This window comes from Dipodomys merriami, unplaced genomic scaffold (genome assembly GCF_024711535.1).
Source record: "Dipodomys merriami isolate MVZ:Mamm:240054 unplaced genomic scaffold, mDipMer1.0.p SCAF_21, whole genome shotgun sequence".
Taxonomy (NCBI): domain Eukaryota; kingdom Metazoa; phylum Chordata; class Mammalia; order Rodentia; family Heteromyidae; genus Dipodomys; species Dipodomys merriami.
In genome coordinates, this window is record NW_027203493.1 from 31,639,540 (window position 1) to 31,659,388 (window position 19,849).

The 19,849-nt window shown below is 39.4% G+C and overlaps 1 protein-coding gene across 1 annotated transcript; it reads left to right on the top strand.

Moving 5' to 3' along the window:
• The first annotated feature begins 988 nt into the window (after window positions 1-988).
• Psma1 (proteasome 20S subunit alpha 1) lies at window positions 989-14,710 on the top strand. The gene is made up of 10 exons (XM_070032845.1): window positions 989-1,090; window positions 2,234-2,278; window positions 2,804-2,905; window positions 3,026-3,129; window positions 4,923-5,011; window positions 5,719-5,789; window positions 6,473-6,602; window positions 8,310-8,389; window positions 10,922-11,032; window positions 14,339-14,710. The coding sequence occupies exons 1-10, from the start codon at window positions 1,088-1,090 to the stop codon at window positions 14,393-14,395; spliced, it is 792 nt and encodes a 263-aa protein (XP_069888946.1). The 5' UTR covers window positions 989-1,087; the 3' UTR covers window positions 14,396-14,710.
• The last annotated feature ends 5,139 nt before the right edge of the window (window positions 14,711-19,849 follow it).

Here is a 19,849-nt window from a genome sequence, read left to right on the forward strand (position 1 = left end):
GTATGTTAACATATGGAGGGAAAGAAAATAATCAAGTTATTTGTACCTGGTACTCTTCACGTGTCATTTATTCACTGTACCAGTTATAGTCAATTAAGAGAATATCACAGTGAGATTTATATGTCTATGGGGGAGAGGGGGAAACAATCAACTTGTTTTTTGTTCAGAAAATTTACTGTTAACAATTCTGAAAAAAAACCGCAACAACAAAAAGTCCTGATATTGCTTACTAATGATGTTAAACAATTACTGCTATGTTTGCTAGGTACTCCTCCTTTCTCCTTTACCAGGGGAAGTAGCAGGGGGTAGATTAGATTGGCAGCTGCTCGCAGAGCTGTGTTAACTTATATCACTTGAGGATTTAACAACAGATGCCCTAAAAAGACAGAAATTCACAAGAAAATGAAATTCAAAGTCTGGCGGAAGCAACTGATAAAAAATGAGCGTTCAGTGATAACTGAGCATTGGACTACATGAGCTCTCCAGGGAATAATAAGAAAGGATTCCAGACTAAGAAAGCTTGTACACAACCTACTCAAGGAAGGGCAAGGTGGGCACGCTCAAGCGTCAACTATACCACTACTGTGTGGCCTTTTCTGCAGCCTAGTTCTTCTCAACTATACAACTTCCCAAGACTGTGCCCGTGGAGAGGTCCAGCCGCAGGTTCAGGTCACCCCCAACTGTTGGCACAGTCCTTAGCTACAAGAATGGGGAACTGGCGGGATCGGATGCCACCACACACTAAGTCTAAAACTGAGGTCTCACGACTCGCAAGACCACCGCGGGCCGGCAATTGTGGTCCAAGGTTCCCAGCCAATCACGGCTCTTGGATTTCCAGAGACCGCGCCCACTTCAGCTATTTTCCCTAGCTCCACCTCCACCCCTGAGGCCTTGGGGGTGTTTTGAGGGCGGGGAAAACAGTAGGAGCCCATCGATAGCTCTGGAATAGACAGCCCTTCCCTGCGTCGGCCGCTGTCGTCTAAGCCACGCAGCCTTTCCCTGTCGATCGCCGAGCTCTTCGGTTCAGCCGCGCTCTTCCACTCGCAGCTTTGCTAGAGGCTCTCGCATCCAGGTCGGCGCCGGAGCTATGGTGCGTTGAATCTCGGTCCTTAGGAGGTTTAAGGCAAAGGTCCGCTGACCGCGGGTCGGTGTTTGGCCTCTCTTGTCACCTTGCTCACGAGACCCGGGGCGGGCGAGGGCCGGGGGAGCCTTGCAGACTCGGGAAGCCTCGGGCTGTGATTCAGCACCTCCGGGCCAGGCCCGGCCCGTCACGGCGCGGCCGGCAGTGGCTGCGGCCTGCTGCACGCTCTTGTGCGGCCTCCGCGGGGCCTCCAACCACTCGCCTGGCGGTCGCTGAGCAGAGTTCCTCCACTGGCGGGGATTCGCGGTAGTCCGTAGCTGAACCCTCGTCCTGTGAGTGGGCTCTGAGCGGAAGGAAAGGCCTCACCGTGCACCGGACCCCTCGGTTCCTGGAACCCGCGACCATTTACTTTGTGGGTCCTTTTAACTTCTCCGTCCCCCCAGCGCTTGGCACGAAAAGGCCCCTTCTAAGCACTTTGTTCTGTCGTTTGGTGATGGACGGTGCTCAGAGGTGCAGTGTCCGGCCCTCGCTTCCCTTGGGTCTGCCACTGCAGTTCTCACCCCATGACTTTCTTCCCAACTTGATAACATTATTAGGGCACTAATACTTCTGTCCCTATAGCTATTTTTATTTATCTCTTAACTTCCCGAGGACATCTTTGCGTTTATTCACTCAGTATGAATACTGATTGGCACAAGTTAGTTTCAAATCTAAGTCAGGCTTATCCCTAATGGTAATATGTAGATATGTAGATAAGGAACTGTGGAAGTGTTGGAGTACATTTTAGAGAAAAAGATGGAGAAGACTTCAGGAGACAGGTTTGTGGAATAATTTAAAGTAAAAGTCTCAGGGGGATTTGTTAGAGAACAACATATAAGCCAAGATAGGTAGAAAAGTCGGTGCCTGCGAACTTTACCGGTTGACTGCCCAAGTTGAGTGCTATAGAGAGTGACAGAGCAGAAAGATAAGATTGGATACCTAAAATGCTGCTGCCCCTTCCACCAGCTCGTAGGTACCACGCAGTATGCTGGTGATGTTCCAGCAGAGTTGCATTAATGGAACTGCTTTAACGTTGAGTTGAAACATGTGAAACATTTGTTAATGCTGTAAATTGGGATTGGTTCTTAAATTAAGAGATCTTTTTTCTTTCAGTTTCGCAACCAGTATGATAATGATGTCACTGTTTGGAGCCCTCAGGTAAGTAAGATAAGTTTCATTCCATTTTTATTTATTGTACCCTCCCTTTCTCTTTCTCTTTCTCCCTCTCTCCCCCCCCCCCCTTCCTTTCAGTCTCTCTCTTTCCACATGATTTTGAAACATAGCTCAGAACTCAAGGTCTTTCTGCCTCAGCCTCCCAAGTGCTGGGATTACAGGTGTGCCATGACCAGGCCCCTATATCCTATGTCTGTAAAGTGTTTTTTTCTTACTTGCAATAGATTTAGAGATTGTAAATGAGGATCGAAGGCCTTAATTCCAGCTGCTCTGGACACTGAGGCTAGAAGATTGCTGAGTTTGAGGCCAGTCTGAGCAACTTACTAAGACCCTGTCTCAAAAAAAAAAAAAAAAAAAAGCCGGGTGACACTGGCTCCTGCTTGTAATCCTAGCTGCTCAGGAGGTAGGGCTTTAATTAAGTCATTTGATCCTTAACTATCCTCACTTAAGGTTTGGAACCATTTCTAATTTATAAAAGTCTCCTAAATTTAAACTGTATTGTCTTTTTAGGGAAGGATTCATCAAATTGAATATGCAATGGAAGCTGTTAAACAAGGTTCAGCCACAGTTGGTCTGAAATCAAAAACTCATGCAGTGTTGGTTGCATTAAAAGTAAGTAAAGAAATAAATATATATTACTCCTTTGGAGAACAGAACTACCAAGTGAAATTTTCACTGTATAAACAAAAAATATGTACATTTTTCTTACTATCCTATAATGTCTCTGTTTAGAGGGCACAATCAGAACTTGCAGCTCACCAGAAAAAAATTCTCCATGTTGACAACCATATTGGTATTTCAATTGCGGGACTTACTGCAGATGCTAGACTGTTGTGGTAAGTATTATCATGAAAAACAAAACAAATATCTCTATCATAACTGATTACTTTTCTAGAAAAAGTCTAGCTCAGATATTTTAGGAAGTTGTCCACTAGAATATTTATAAATTATAATTAAGGTTGTAACTATCTCAATAAGGTTTGGATTAGCTACTAAATATTTCTATGTATTTTTTACACTAGTAACTAAAATTACATTATTTTTGCCACTTTAGAGACGTCACGGAATAGTGTGGTTGTTAGTACATTGTATATATGTCTAAAAACGGCTTGACATTTTTTGTTTGATACTTAAGAATGAACCAGACCCTTGGATCAGAAATTATTTAACTTTTTTTCTGGACACTGATGGCTCCTCAGGAGGCTGAGATCTGAGAATTGCTGTTTAGAGCCAGGACAGGCAGGAAAGTCATTGCAACTCTTATCTCCAGTTAACCACCAAAGAGCTGGAAGTGCAGCTGTGGCTCAAGTGGTAGAGCATTATTAGCCTTGAGCAAAAAAACTCAGGGACAGTGCCTAACCCCTGAGTTCAAGCCCAAGGACTGGCACAAAAAACAAAACGAAAACAATTATTTTTGGCAAAGCTCAATAGTAGGTAATTATGACATGTAGAAAAATGACTAAGACATAGATTTTGTCCTCAAGGAACTTAAGGTCTAGTCTATCTAGACAGAAGTGGAGAGTAAAAGGGAAATTTTTGTTAGCATAAGGATGTTAAGATTATTTTTGGTTAATAAGCAGTATGTAACTGAAGAGATGTGGATTTGTTATTATAGGCTGAATTCTCACCCCATCCCTTAGTGTCTGAGATTGGGTAAATAGACACTTTTCCAGTCTATTCTTTTATATAAGAACGAAGACTTACAGGTAGAACACTTAACAAAGTATCTTTAGAAAGAGCATGAAAACACACATGTATACATGTTGATGTGAACAGAAAGTGGTCAAAGCTAATTTCTTTAATTATTTGATTAAGGAAGAAACATAAATGGTAGGTTCGGAGGGTAAGATTTTTAAGTAGCTCTTAAGTTATACCTTAATCTCTTAAGTCAACAAGATAGCTATGGCTTCATAGATTTCTGTCTGCTATAAATGTGAAATATGTTATATTGTCACATTTTATTTATTCTACTAGATCTAAAATATTATCATGCCATCATATAGTTAAACATAAAAACTTTATTAGTGAGATTCTGTATATATTTTGGTGTTAAGACTTTGAAATTTGTTGTGTGCTTTATACTTAACAGTATATCACAGTATATCACAGTTACTTTTGAAGGTCTCAGTTGCTTCATGTGGTTAGAGACTGCCAAAATGGTCAGGTTTAGACTGCTTTGGCAAATTAAAAATACTGAAGAAATAGCTTAGTTCCTTTAGTCAGCATTTGTTCATCAGGTGCTAAATTTGTATGTTAGTGGGAGGGTGCTTGGCAAGAATGCACAGTGTCCTGGCCAGTCTCAGGAAAAAGCAAGACCCTATAAAAAATAACCTAAGTTAAAAAAAAGGACTGGAGATGTGACTCAAGCAGTAGAGATACCTATATGTCACCTATGTTTCTCACAGTGGGAAGCTCTGAATTCAAACACCCAGTACCACCAAAAAGAAAAACTTCATATCCTCCCTGCTTAATGTAAAAATACATCCTTATGACCTTGTCTTGTCTTTCTGGTTTGTTCATATGGGTGTAACCCATGAAAATGTTTAGAAAAAAGAAAAGTGAATCAAACTGCTTTATTAAATTAGCTCTCTGTGATATGAGATTACTAATTTTCTTGTTTCTCTTTTAGTAATTTTATGCGCCAGGAATGTTTGGATTCCAGATTTGTATTTGACAGACCCCTTCCTGTGTCTCGTCTTGTTTCTCTAATTGGAAGCAGTATCCTTTTTATGTTAACATTTACGAATGTAAACTCCAAAAGTCTTTGGTACTTAATCCTTGTGTTAGTTTATTAGGAAGTAATAATACCATAGATAAGATTGTAAAAGCTTTATGGGCTGGGAAGGTGGCTCAGTGGTAGAGCGCTTGCCTTGCATGCCTGAGGCCCTGGGTTCGATTCCCAAGCACCACATAAGCAAAAAGAAAAAAGCCGGAAGTGGCGCTGTGGCTCAAGTGGTAGAGCGCTAGCCTTGAGCTGAAGAGCTGAGGGACAGCGCCCAGGCCCAGAGTTCAGGCCCCATGACCGGACCCAAAAAAAAAAAAAAAAAAAAAAAAAAGATTGTAAAAGCTTTAATTGGAAGTTTTTCATTAGCCTTTTTAAACAGTTGGAATTTAACTGTCCAAACACCATTTTCACAGAAATTTAAATTTTCTTATTGCTCTAGGTGTCCCCCAGTGCTTTGAACCTCTGAAGCCAAAACAAATGAGGTTCTACATGGGAAAAAAAAAATCATTTTGCTAACATGTATTCTTGGGGTGGAATGTTACGCATTTTATAATATGAGGTCAAAAAATACTGTTCTATTTTATTTCTTGTGGACTACACAGTAATTTAGGAAGATACTAACAGTCTTGGTTTTGTTTAATTTTAAAATAAAGATAGTACTTTATTCTTTGTTTAGAACAAGTTCTTTAACTAGTTTAAGAGACCCAGATACCAACTCAGCGGTATGGCAGAAGACCATATGGTGTTGGGCTGCTCATTGCTGGCTATGATGTAAGTTTATATAGCATTCTCACTATTTTAAGAACTATAGTGCTGAGCATGATAATGCATGCTTGTAATCCCAGTACTGAGGCAGAAGGATTGCAAACTAGAGTCTGGCCTGAGTACGTTGTAAGATGCTGTCTTAAAACAAAAACAGGGCTGGGAAGATGGCTCAGTGGTAGAGTGCTTGCCTCACATGCATGAGACCCTGGGTTCGATTCCTCAGCATCAATAAACAGAAAAGGCCAGAAGTGGGAGCTGTGACTCAAGTCACAGCTAGCTAGGGTGCTAGCCTTGAGCTGAAGAGCTGAGGGACAGCGCCCAGGCCCAGAGTTCAAGTTCCATGACCGACAAAAATAAGAAAAAATAAAAACAGCCAGGCACCAGTGGCTCACATCTGTAATCCTAGCTATAGCCACTCATGAGGTTGATTGCTGAGGATCAAAGTTCAAAGCCAGTCTGGGCAGAAGAGTCCCCATGAGACTCTTTATCTACAATTAATACTCAGAAACCAGAAGTGGCACTTTGGCTCAAGTGGTAGAGTGCTAGCCTTGTGTACAAAGAGGCTCAGGGACAGCACCCAGGCCCTTAATTCAAGCCCCAAGACTTGCAATAAATAAATAAGCAAAAACAACTACACAGAAAATACATAAAGTCAAGAATTGTTTTGTTTTGTTTTTTTCTATTTGTAGGATATGGGCCCTCACATTTTCCAAACCTGTCCATCTGCTAACTATTTTGACTGCAGAGCTATGTCCATTGGAGCTCGTTCTCAATCAGCTCGTACTTACTTGGAGAGACATATGTCTGAGTTTATAGAGTGTAAGTAATAACTTCCATTTTGTTTTGCCTCCTCCAGTCTTTGTATAGTGAATAATGTATTGTCCTAAGAAAAATACTACTCTTAGAGGATTTCTTTATTAAATGAAGCCCTTAAAGTATTTATTGTTAATTTCACAATTACTAGTTTTTACTTCTTCTGTTTACCAATAGAATTTTTTCAGATGTATCCTCAACCTTAAGCATTGTTTTTTTAAAAAAATTATTATAAAGGTAATGTACAGAGGGATTACAGTTTCATAAGTCAGGTAAGGAGTACAGTTCTTTTTGGACAGTGTAATCCCTTCCCTCTCTCTTTCCCAGTTTTTACCTCCCTTCTTCATCCATTGTATAGTTCATTTCAGCAATTTCTAGTGGATATATCACTGCTGCATTTGTTCACCATTTGTCCCTACATTTCTGTGTCCCCCCCTAACTTACTCTCCCAAAGACAGATAGCTTGAAAATTGTTGATTCAGTATGCCTCAGCTAGAGTTGAGACCCACTGTACTACATGCTATGTTTATGACTTTTACTTTCTGTGGCCACATAAACATTCTGCATTAAATAGTCTATATATAGATGAGTAAAAGACTTCATACCTAAGCTAAAGGAAGCCGTACCATGGCTTGAACTTAGGGCCTTGTGCTTCCATTTTACTTGCTCACCACTGGCACGTTACAACTTGAACCATGCCTCCAGTACAACATTTTGCTGATGAATTGGGATAGAATCTTGCAGGCTTTTCTTCCCAGGGCAGTCTTTGGACCTTGACACTATCTCAGCCTCCTGAGTAGCTAGTATTATAAATGTGAGACCTTGACACCTGTGACTGTTTATAAGTTTTCTTGTAATATAGTAGTGTGAAGGAAACACCTAAGGATCAATGAATATAGTGGAGAATCATTACCTTTATTTATTCATTTTTGCTGGGCCTGGATGCTGTCCCTAAGCTTCAAGGCTAGTGCCGCTTCTGGCTTTTTCTGAGTAGTTCATTGGAGATAAGAATCTCATGGACTTTCCTCGGATCTGGCTTTCAACTGTGATCCTCAGATCTCAGCCTGCTGAGTAGCTAGGATTACAGGCCTGAGTCACCAGTGCCTGGCTAATTATCTTTTTTTTTTTTTTTGGTCCGGTTGTGTGGCCTGAACTCTGGGCCTGGGCGCTGTCCCTCAGCTCTTCAGCTCAAGGCTAGCACTCTACCACTTGAGCCACAGCGCCACTTCCGGCTTTTTTCTTTTTTTTTTTTTTTGCTTATGTGGTGCTGAGGAATCAAACCCAGGGCCTCGTGCATGCAAGGCAAGCGCTCTATCACTGAGCCACCTTCCCAGGCCCCCTGGCTAATTATCTTATTAACATTATTTGAAGCAAATTTTGTTGTAGGATGAAAATAGGTAACTTTGAGAAAATGGAGTTGTAGGACCAAATGAGCTTAGAAGTACTGGATTAAAATTGAACATTTTAAATAATGGTAATTTGGCTAGGATCTTTATAGGTCTGATCCTGTGCACTCATTAAAATAAGTTATGAATGTTATTAGTTGTTACTAGAAGATTGTACCATTAGCATTAATTTTTAGCCATTTTTATTCTGGTAAGTTTAGTGTGAAACTAAAAGCTCTATTTCAATAAAATAATAAAAGAAATAATAAATAAAAGAGGCTGAATGTGATGATGAAATTAAGAAGTAATTATTCATGTATTTTTATAGGTAATTTAAATGAATTGGTTAAACATGGTCTACGTGCATTAAGGGAGACACTTCCTGCAGAGCAGGACCTAACTACAAAGGTATATGTCATGTTTTCCAATTGTAGATATTAACATACCAGTTTAATCTTCTGTTGAATATTACAAGTTGTAGAGTGTATACTTCTTGGGGGAGGGAGGAATGGTGCTTGGATATTTATTTGTTCATGATAAGGTTTCACTGGCATAGAACTCTATGTAACACAATTTGGTCTCAAACTCTAGATCCTCCTGCTTTAGCCTCCCAAGTGCTGGGAATTCAGCCATGAGCCACCATGCCCATCTTTACTTATGTTTTTTAATTTGGAAAATGTTTGGGTTCCTATGTTCCTTTCAGGTTCTTTACTAAGTGATACAAATTTGAATAGTCATTTTTTAAAACAGTTCTTTTTGGTATAAAGCAAAGGAAAAAAACAGTAAATTTCATTCTACTTTATGCATCCACACATCTGCTTTTCTGCCTTTCTTACATTTCTTCCTGGTAGATTATAGACAGAACAGAAACTTTAGGGAACAGTTCTCTGTTAAAGAAAAGTAGAAGCTGGGCACTGGTGGCTCACACCTGTAATCCTAGCTACTCAGGAGGCTGAGATCTGAGAATTGCGGTTTGAAGTCAGCCTGGGCAGAAAAGTCCCATTTGTATTCCCAGGTAGATAAATCTTTGTACTAATATTGTTAATAAATACATGTACAGAGCACCTATCATTTATAGACACTTTATAGGCATTGAAAATGTGGAAACATAACAAAAAGCCTTATTGACCATAGATTCATCTAAAAGGGCAGGGATAGGAAAAAATGCACATATAAACTATAGATTATAAAGCTATAGAAAAAAATGAAACAGTTTAACAGGTGAAAGAATGACTAATTGAGTAAGTGTTATAAGATGTCATTTAAAATAGAGTGATCATGGGTGACCTCACCAAGAAAGTGACATTTAAAGAAGAGATCTAAAGGAGGTAAGTGAGTCATACAGATGTCTAAAGCCAGATTATTCTTAGGAGTGCAGGTGCAGAAGTCCTGAAATAAAGAGTTTTCTAATAAGTAAGGAGGTTAAGTAGTGAGGCGGGTGATCAAGAGAAGGAAAAAAAATGAGAAATAAAATGGAGGTCATATTGCATATCTCTTATTGTGGGTATGTTGTATTTTATTCTTAGAGTTTAAGCATTTAAGTTAAGAGTACCCTAATTTGATTTCGCTTTTAAGACACTTGGGCGTTTTGACAAGAGACTTTTGTGTAGTGGGGGCTTGGGCAAATACAGTTTTAAAACTAAGACAGTGATTCATGTGAGAGGTGATGGTGCCTGCAGCAGAGTGATAAAGGTAAGTTCTGAAATTAGAGCACACAAGTTTGCAAACAAATCTGGGGAAGGTATTGCTTCCAAGGTCTTTACTTGGAGGGAAAGATTTTTGATTAGCTGTGATTCATAAGAGCGTAGAAGGAGGAACCAGTTTTATATTAGGAGTACAGCAGATTAGGTAGTCAGTTTAGGGCATGTAAAATTTCAAGTGCTGTTTCTTTGTCTAGCAATATAGACAAGCCGTTATTATCAGTACTTCCTAGACTTCTATGGAGAGTGATTTAGCCTAGAGTTCAAATTTTTGAAATCTTTACATAGAAATGACATTTAAAGAGTAGACTAGATACGGTTCTTAAAGGAATCAAAATAGGCAAGCAGTTTGAGGACTGAACTGAAGACATTTTAGCCTTTAGAGATTGGGAGATCTCGGAAACTCAGAGATGGTTAGAGAAGGAGGAAAACTTGGATAAAGAGAAATCCTTGGAAAGAGAATTGGAGATAGCTCTCTGGAGAAGGTTTTTCTATTGAGGATCCAGAGAAATGAACTGGTGACTGAAGAGGTTGTAAGGATTTTTCATTGGTTGGGATTTTTTTTAAGATGGGGAAAATTACATCATATTTACTGCATGTCAATGAAAGAAATCAGTGTGAAGTGATGAACTTAGGTAAAAATGGCTAGAACAATGTCCTTTGACAGTATACAAATGGAGTTTTTAGCTTTTCCAAGGAAATTGAAGTTAATATTGATGGTAACAGGAAGGGAGAGAATCTAGAGACCTAAGTAAAGTAAAACTTAGAAGCTGTGAGAAATGCTGTCTGTTCCAAATGCTTCTATTTTCTTAGTGAAATAGGAACAGTTTTTTTGTTGTTGTTGTTGTTGATTTTGTGGAGAGTGGAGAATGTTGCAAATTGTTGTCAAGAAGAAAGGAAGAATGGAATAAAGGGGTATAGTTTTATCAGTGGAACACTTAGAGAGTATGCTTGAGATTGTGGGTTCAATCCCAAGCATGGGGGAAAAAAAGACTGAATGATATAGGAACTGGTATTATATGATCCAGAAAAAAAGCCACTAATGCCTAATCAAAATTATAAAGCCATTTTTATGATCTTTGGGTAAATAGTACCTATATGAAACTTTATAGCTTGTACCATTTTATAGACAGTATTTAAAGTCTTGAGTTCAAGAGCTATCTGAAAATTTTCTATTTTGACCCATTGTAGCATGTTCATTTTTGTGACTTATTTTGTTCACTTTGTCATTTCCCCTCAGAATGTTTCCATTGGAATTGTTGGTAAAGACTTGGAGTTTACAATCTATGATGACGATGATGTGTCCCCATTCCTGGAAGGTCTTGAAGAAAGACCTCAAAGAAAGGCACAGGTAATCATTCTTAATACAAAAGGGGTTTTTCTAGAAGGTGTTATTCTCATCACAACTGTCTGAACCTACCAATTTTGTCCTTTACTGAGATAGACTTATAGTTCAAATGGGAATAAGAAAATTAAGAACTGAGAAAACTAAAATATTGGAGGGTCAGTGGAGAATTGTGAGTTTATTGTCACACATTGAGCTACCACTAAAACTTAGGGGAGGGGCTGGGAAGGTGGCTCAGTGGTAGAGCGCTTGCCTTGCATGCCTGAGGCCCTGGGTTCGATTCCTCAGCACCACATAAGCAAAAAGAAAAAAAGCCGGAAGTGGCGCTGTGGCTCAAGTGGTAGAGCGCTAGCCTTGAGCTGAAGAGCTGAGGGACAGTGCCCAGGCCCAGAGTTCAGGCCCCACGACCGGACCTAAAATAAATAAATAAATAAAATAAAATAAAATAAAACTTAGGGGATTAAAACAAGAATTTCTCAAAATTCTGTGGCTGAGGCACAGCTAGGTGGTTCTTTTGCTATTCTCACTTGAGATCTCAAAAATGTATTCAAATTTTGGGATAGGGCAGGAAATTCAATGCAGCCACTCATGTCTTTACTATTCTAGAGGAGGTTCTAGAGGAGTAGCTAGAAGGCTGGGTCCTCTGCTAGAGTAACTGGGCCTCTGTCCTGTAGTCGCAGGAACCTCTCAAACAAGGTGGAAAAAGCTAAGAATTTGCAAAAGCTTAAAAGTGAAAGCTGTGAGAAAAAAAAAAGTAGAAATTGAGAGTGGCATTCTTTTTTTTGGGGGGGGGGGGTCTGGTCGTGGGGCCTGAACTCTGGGCCTGGGCACTGTTCCTCAGCTCTTCAGCTCAAGGCTAGTGCTCTACCACTTGAGCCACAACACCACTTCCAGCTTTTTTCTTTGTGCTTATGTAGTGCTGAGGAATCGAACCCAGGGACTCATGCATGCAAGGCAAGCGCTCTACCACTGAGCCACCTTCCCAGCCCCTAGAGTGGCATTCTTAAATGAGACTGGTCAAATGTTACTTTTTGTTTTCTTTTCCTGAGTCCTGGACATTAAAGCCAGTTTTTCATACTTGGTAGCCACATATTATACCACTTGGGCCTTACTGCCAGACCAACAGCATCACTTCTGCACATTTTGTTGGTAAAAGTAAGTCACAGGGCTAACCAGATTGTTTATGAGTAGACATTGAAAGAAGTGCATATTGGGGCCATCCTTGAACAGTAAGTTGGGTCTTCATAAATAATAACAAGAGCATCAGGAACTGTTGGTGAAAAATTAAAGTGTTAGGTAATCTTTTCTGGGTTTTGAGGCTATTGCTTTTTTTTTTAATCCTTTTATTTGGGGGAGAATTATGGTTTGAACTAGGGCTTTGTATTTACTAGGTGCATTCTACCATTTGAGCTACACCTGTAGCCTATGTTTTGGAGGTAGGAGGAGTCCAAGGTCTTACCATATTCCAGATTAATGTCAGACTCATGATCCTATTGCCTCAGCATCCCAAGTGCTGGGATTACAGCTGGTCCTCTATAACAGGCTCGTATTTTCTATCAATGAAAGCTTATTTAATAGTTATGGAATTAAAAATAAAAAGTGGTAGCCTTATACTGGGTGACTCATTCCTTTAAGTCTTACTACTTAGGAGGCTAGCCAGAGCAAAAAAAGTTCACTAGCATCTTTATCTCCAAATTACAGCAAAAACCAGGGCTTGGAAGCTTGGCTCAAATGGTAGAGCATACACAAGGCCCTTATTTAAACTTCACTACCACCAGAAGTGTCTAATACAGAAATTCTTTTATAGCAATGAGGGTTAGTTTTTGTTTTGTTTTGTTTTTTTTTTGAGGGGGGTTTGTCCTTAAGTACAAAGGGTTATTGTATAGAGGGTTTCAATTCAACATGATAGTGCACTACATCTTGATCAGTATCACCCCTTTCATGATTCTCCCCTATCTCTCCCAACCTCATGAGGGTTTTTTGTTGTTTGTGTTTGGTTTTGTTCTTTTTTGGGTTCCGTCCTGGGATTTAAACACAGGGCCTGGATGCAGTCCCTGGTCTTTTTTGATTAAGGCTAGTGCTCTACCAATTGAATTACAGTTTCACTTCCAGCTTATTTGTGGGTTGGAGATAGAAGTCTCACTGACTTTCCTGCCCAGGCTGGCTTTTGAACCCTGATCCTCAGATCTTAGCTTCCTGAGTGAATTACAGGTGTGAGCCACCAGCACCTGGCTTCATGAGTGATTTTTTTAACTTGACAAAGATATTGTTAATATTATTTGGAGAGCTAAGATTTTCATTATTGCAGTTGTTGGTAAGAATTAGCCTGCTGGAAAGAATGCTTTGGAATATGTAGCTGATTTGTGTTTTTGCTATGTTTGTTGGTAAAGGATGTTTAAAAGTGCTAGTTGTATTTTAAGTATCAGACTCAGAAAGATGAAGGGCGCATATTTTCTCTCATATGGAAAGCTAAATCTAAAATACAAATATGCATTATAACGTGCAGGGCTCTATGCATTTATACACAAACTGATGAAAGGATGGAACACTAAGGGAGGAATCCAACTTACATATTGTTTATCAAAAGAATACCAGGAAATGGAAACATGTTTTGTGGGGGAGGGGGAAAAGGAAGGCCCATGAAAGGAGGGAGGAAGACAAGCAAATGCAATCTTTATAGCCAGTGTATGTTATATAAAAAATGAACTATAACCAGGTGCCAGTGGCTCATGCTTGTAATCCTAGCTACGCAGAAGGCTGAGATCTGAGAGGCTCCTGGTTCAAAGCTAGCCTGAGCAGGAAAGTCCATGAGTATCTCTAGTTAGCCACTCAAAAAAAAATGGTGCTGTGGCTCAGGTGGTAGAGCACTAACCTTAAGCACAAAGAAGCTCAGGGACAGTACCCAGGCCCTGAGTTCAAGCCCTACAACTGACCAAAAAAAAAGAAGAAGCAACATTGTACTCATAAACTGACTTACAGAATTTTAATCCCTTTGTACAACTACTTAGTAATAATAATAAAATATTTTTTAAAAGGCTTTTAACTCTTGAGCAAGACAAAGTGTGATATATAGAACTACTATTGAATGACTTTCAGAACTGAGATTATGTATAACTTATAAAACTTCAGAAATTTTAACAGGACAATACATGAAAACTGGTTATCAAAAATACCTTCTAACTTGTGTTCTAATTTTTTTATAATGTAATATATTTACGTATATATTTATCCTAACCATAATATTTATGGTTAGGAGTACATATTGATGAAGTGTTGATTTTACAATCTTTGCTTGTTTTTTTTCCTTTTAAGCCTACACAACCTGCTGATGAACCTGCAGAAAAGGCTGATGAACCAATGGAACATTAAGTGATAAAAGTGTGTTATCAGATGTATGAGAGTGCAGAAGTGCATACTAATGACAATAATCTGTACTTTGAACCAACAAATGCATAGTGGTGGAATGGCATGTTTTAGGAATCAGTCCAGAGGGAGTTTTTCCCAAGCAACTTCCCTGAAACCATATAATTGGGTGCATTTTTTTTTCCTGAGGGACTACGTTATCATTTTCTAGAAAATATGGATATCTATACCAATGTTTTTATATGAAGAAAATAGTGTCTTTGGGATTTTAAAGACAACTGTGAAATAATTTGTGAAATAAAATTATTTCACCTCCTCTTGTATTGGGTTTTTAAGTCACTTCAACTATATAAAGTCCAGTATTGCAACTGGCCATTTGCCAGATTATATTGCTTTATTTTTAGTAAAACAGAAGGATACCTCTTAGCTACCACATCCTTATAATAATTTTCTGTTGTGGAGATTGGCTACATGAAAATCCATGAATATTTCAGAATATAAATTTCAAGATACAAGTTTGGAGATTATTCTTATTAAAACAAAAAAGAAAGCTGTACACCAATGGCTCACACCTAAAATCCTAGCCACTCAAGAAGCAGTGATATGAGTGTCTTGGTTCAAAGCCAGCTGTGCAGATAAATCCTCAAGACTTCTCCAGTTATCAAGCCAAAAGTCCAAAGTGAAAGTATGGCTCAATTGGTAGACCACAAGAACTCAAGGCTTCAAGCTCCCAGTGCTTGCGCATGCATATACATACACACACACACACACACACACACACACACACAAAAGTACTTACTATAAAAAATGGTAAGACTGAGCTGGGATCTGGCTCTGGAAAAGTGCATGTTTAGCCAGAACTGTGCCATGGGGTCAGTCCTCAATACACAACAGAAAATGGCAAGATCATTAACATTTGAACAATTTCTGTCCAGCAGATAGCCATGGATGTAACTTTAGTCTGTTGGGAACTTTTACAAAAATACCAACTGGGATATTTTAATCTCAAAGCTCTTACACAGCCCCACTTTCATTTGTTCTTTCTGCTATTCCCATGAGCTATGTACTCAGGTACTATAGAGGATATTTTTGTCTTAGACCTTTCAAAATGAAATTCTATGAAATCATTTTTTAAAGAAATCCAGAGTTTAGCTTGGTGCTGATAGTTGAGCCTTATAGTCATTACTGTCAGGATGCTGAGATCTGCAGGAAGCCAGAAAAGTTTTTAAAACTCCCATTTCCAAAATAACCAGCAAAAAGCCAGGCTAGAGAAGTGATTCAGGTGGTAGAACAGCTAAACTAGCAAAGCAAGCTCTCTTCCCACCCATCCTCTAAAAACCCCAGAATTTTGCTGTTTGCTATACAATTTATAGGAGTTATTTTCTGGTGTAGTACATCTTTCTAGAGGTATGTATTTATAGGTAGTAACCCAGATTTTATTTTTTGTCAGTCACAGAGCTTGAACTCTGGGCCTGGGCACTGTCCTGAGCTCTTCAGCTCAAGGTGAACGCTCTACCACTTAAACCACAGTGCCACTTCTGGTTTTCTGGTGGTTAATTGGAAATAAGAGTCTTTCAGACTTTCCTGCCTGGGCTAGCTTTGAACCATGACCCTTAGATCTCAGCCTCCTGAGTAGCTAGGATTACAGGTGTGACCCACTGGCTCCCGGCTAACCCAGATTTTATATCTAATTTTACTACTTAGCTGCTAATGGCTTAAAAATTCTTAATTCTATTTTACTGAAACCCTTGGGGGAATTATTGTAGTATGAAGTGAGAAAATTTATAATATAACCTCAAACAATGATAAATATTTTTTAGGCTTCTCACAGCTTAAAAAATTTTTTTTTAAGTCCTTCTGTAACTTCTTAAGGGAAAATGGTAAAATGAGTTGGCAGTTTTATCGGACGAACCCCTTTTGAGTATTGGAATGTATGAGATGTTAGTCTGTGCTATGGAGTAGCCTCACAGACCTGCCATTTAAATACTTTGTGGGTATATGAAGTACAATGGAGTTCTATCAACGGTATATAACTTTGATAAATACCCCCCAAACAAAAGAAACTTAGTTTGGGGCTGGGAAGGTAGCTTAGTGGTAGAGTGCTTGACTTGTATGCATCAGGCCCTGGGTTCAATTCTTCAGCACTACATAAGCAGAAAAAGCTGGGGCTCAAGTGATAGAGTGCTAGCCTTGAGCTGAAGAGCTGAGGGACAGCGCCCAGGCCCAGAGTTCAGGCCCCACAGCCAACAACAACAACAAAAAACCCAACTTAGCTTGATGCAGTGACTCATACTGATAATGCTAGCTACTAGGGAGGCTAATATCAAGAGGATTGAGGTTCAAGGCTGACTTAGGCAGAAGCAGTCATGGGATTGCATCTCAGTGGAAGAAGTTGGATGTGGTAGAGCACTCTGGTCATCTCAGCTACAGCAGGAAACATGAAATAGAATCACAGTCCAGGCATATGCCCAGCAGGACTCTTACCTCAAAATCGCTAGCTAAAGACATAGCTTAGTAGTAGAGTGCCTGTCTAGCAAATCTGAGTCTCTTGAGTTCAAATTCCAGTACTACAAAACACACACAAAGATAAAGATTATGTATCTTTTTTGAGACAGGATCTCACTGTGTAGCCCTTAACTGTGTAGCCCTTAGCTTAACTCCCTAATGCTTATCTTTTGTACTTGTTCTCTAAATGCAGCTACTAGTTTGTTGGAACTCAGCTTAAAACAAAAAACAGTGGTTTGTATTGTGCCATAGGTGCAATTTTAGTTTTTTTTAACATGATTTTTAGTCCTATGCGCTGACTTAAAATTATTTCTCACGAGAACCAACCATACTATTGTAGATTCATTTGATGCTTTTATATTTCATTTGTTGAACTGTTTTTCCATAATGTTGAGAAATTTTGAGCAGAATGATTTCTAATGTCATCTGTGTCCTTTCACTGACAAAGGTGAACAATTCACTTAGAATTTTTTGAGCATCTATATATGTAGCTCTGAACATGGTTAAAAACTAAAAGGTTGGGGCTGGGAAGGTGGCTCAGTGGTAGAGCGCTTGCCTTGCATGCATGAGGCCCTGGGTTCGAGTTCTCAGCACCACATAAGCAAAAATAAAAAAGCCAGAAGTGGCGCTGTGTCTCAAGTGGTAGAGCGCTAGCCTTGAGCTGAAGAGCTGAGGGGACAGTGCCCAGGCCCAGAGTTCAGGCCCCACAACTGGACCAAAAACAAATAAACAAAAAACAGGAAGAAAAAAAAACAACTAAAAGGTTGTACATGACAAGATTCAGGTTCCAGTGCTAGTTCTTTTAGTGTTTGATAATTACATGATTGGGGAAATTCCTTTTAGGCCTTGGTTTCTTAGACTTCAAAATTTTTGTGATTCTTGATACATAGCAAGGTCTTTGTACTCAAGTTACAATTTGCAAAGCATTCAAAATTACATAATTAAATGCAAAAGTAAAAAAATACCAGCCTGGTTACAGTTGCTCATACCTGTAATCCCAGCTACTCAAAAGGCTGAGAATTCAGGATCAAATTCAAACCTAGCTCCAGTAGGAAATTCTACTAGTGCTCTACCATTTTGAGCCACAGCTCAACTTCGAGTTTTCTGGAACTTAAGTGGAGATGAGAGTTTCACAGACTTTTCTGCCTGGGTTGGCTTTGAACCACGATCCTCAGATCTCAGCCTCCTGAGTAGCTAGGATTACAGGTGTGAGCCATCTATACTCGGCATCAGTGAGACTCATATCCCCAATTAACCACCAGAAAACCAGAAGTGGGGCAGTGGCTCAAAGTGATAGAGTTCTAGCCTTGAGCAAAGAGAACTCAGAAACAGCAGCCAGACCCTGAGTTCCAGCCCTACAACTGACAATATTAATAATAATAATATAAAGTGAAAAGTACCAAAACATGAAGTACAGTAAGGAAAGAAGTGCACTTGTTAGGAAGAATTGGTGAAGCTGTATAAAGGGTTTGTGTTTGTGTATCAGTACTGGGAGTGAAATTCAGAGCCTCACTCTGAGTTGGCATTTACACTCAACAGTCACTTGGATTTGTTTGCCAGGGCTGGCTTTGAACTGAGATCCTCCGATCTCAACCTTGGAGTAGAAAGTCTGTGTTTAAAAATAGATAACATACACACTAACAATGACATTTATGTGTAGACCTAAAATGCCATTTCATATTATAATAGTTTCCTTAATGACTGAGGATCGTAATATACCTTAAAGTTTAAAACAGAATTTGTGTTAGTCCTGCTCTGATAACCTTTCTTATTGGTAAGTCTAGTCTTATATATTTTTGGCTTCTTTTCTTGCTGATGGTTTGTCACTTTTTGTTAAATTAAATGGATTCAGAAACCAGGTAACTTCATCTGTGAAGATTCCATATTAAAAATGAGTATACACGAAGAAAAAAGGGTGAAAAAGTGCAGCAGTGGAACTCCCTGGACACTGATGAAAGTGAATCTCGTGGGTGGAGACAGGAGGGAAGGACTAGGAGAGAGTGAGGGAACAGAAGATACTGTACCAAAGGAAATGAAATGTACTCATTAGCTGACTCTTGTAATCCCTCTAGTAAATTAATTTCAAAAATGAGTACACAGAAAAGAAACTAACCTAAACACCTATCTTGGATTAATCCCAAAGAATTACTCTGAGTAAAAGAAAGATAAGTGACAAAATTGGACAACAAATAAGTAGCTGCCAGGGTTAAAGAGAAATGTGATTGTGACTGAAAAAGGAACAGTTTGAGGGGTTCCTAAAGAACCATTATGCATCTTGACTGTTGGTGATAACATGATAAAGTTATAACTAAAACTAAGTAACATGCATGCATAGAAAGCGGGTGAAATTTGAATGGCAAGGGGTTAATTGCTTCCTGTATAAATTGTTACCATTGGTAGAAACTGGTTGGGGAGTATAAGTGATTTCTGTATTCACATTGCTACAATTTAAAAAGTTTTTAAAAAGGCAATGCATGCTAATGCATGTTAATGGCTCACACCTGTAATCCTAACTACTCAGGAGGATGAGATCTGAGGATTTCAGTTCAGAGCCATCCCAGGCTGTAAAGTCCATGATACTCCTCTCCGATTACCCAGCAAAATGTCAGAAGAAGAGATGTGACTCAGTGGTACAGTGCTAGCCTTGAACAAAAATGCTGAGGGACAGTGTCCAGGCCCTGAATTCAAGCCTCCAGACTGGTACAAGCAAAACATAGTTGGTGCTGGCTGGATTCTGGTTCATGCCTGTAATCCTCTCTACTCAAGAGGCTAATATGTGAGGATCTGAGTTTGAGACTTTCCCTGGAAGAGAAGTCTGTGAGACTTCATTTCCAAAATAGCCAGCAAAAAGCAGAGCTGGTTGCCGCGGACTGGGTTCTGTCGGGACGACGGAGGATACCTAGGGGAGGAACCTGGAATAGGATGGGGAGATGGCAAACAGACAACTCACACACA

Coding starts and splice junctions, on each gene's coding strand:
- Psma1 (XM_070032845.1), top strand. Junction 2,279..2,803: donor TCACTGTTTGGAGCCCTCAG/GTAAGTAAGATA, acceptor TTGTCTTTTTAG/GGAAGGATTCATCAAATTGA. Junction 8,390..10,921: donor AGCAGGACCTAACTACAAAG/GTATATGTCATG, acceptor ATTTCCCCTCAG/AATGTTTCCATTGGAATTGT.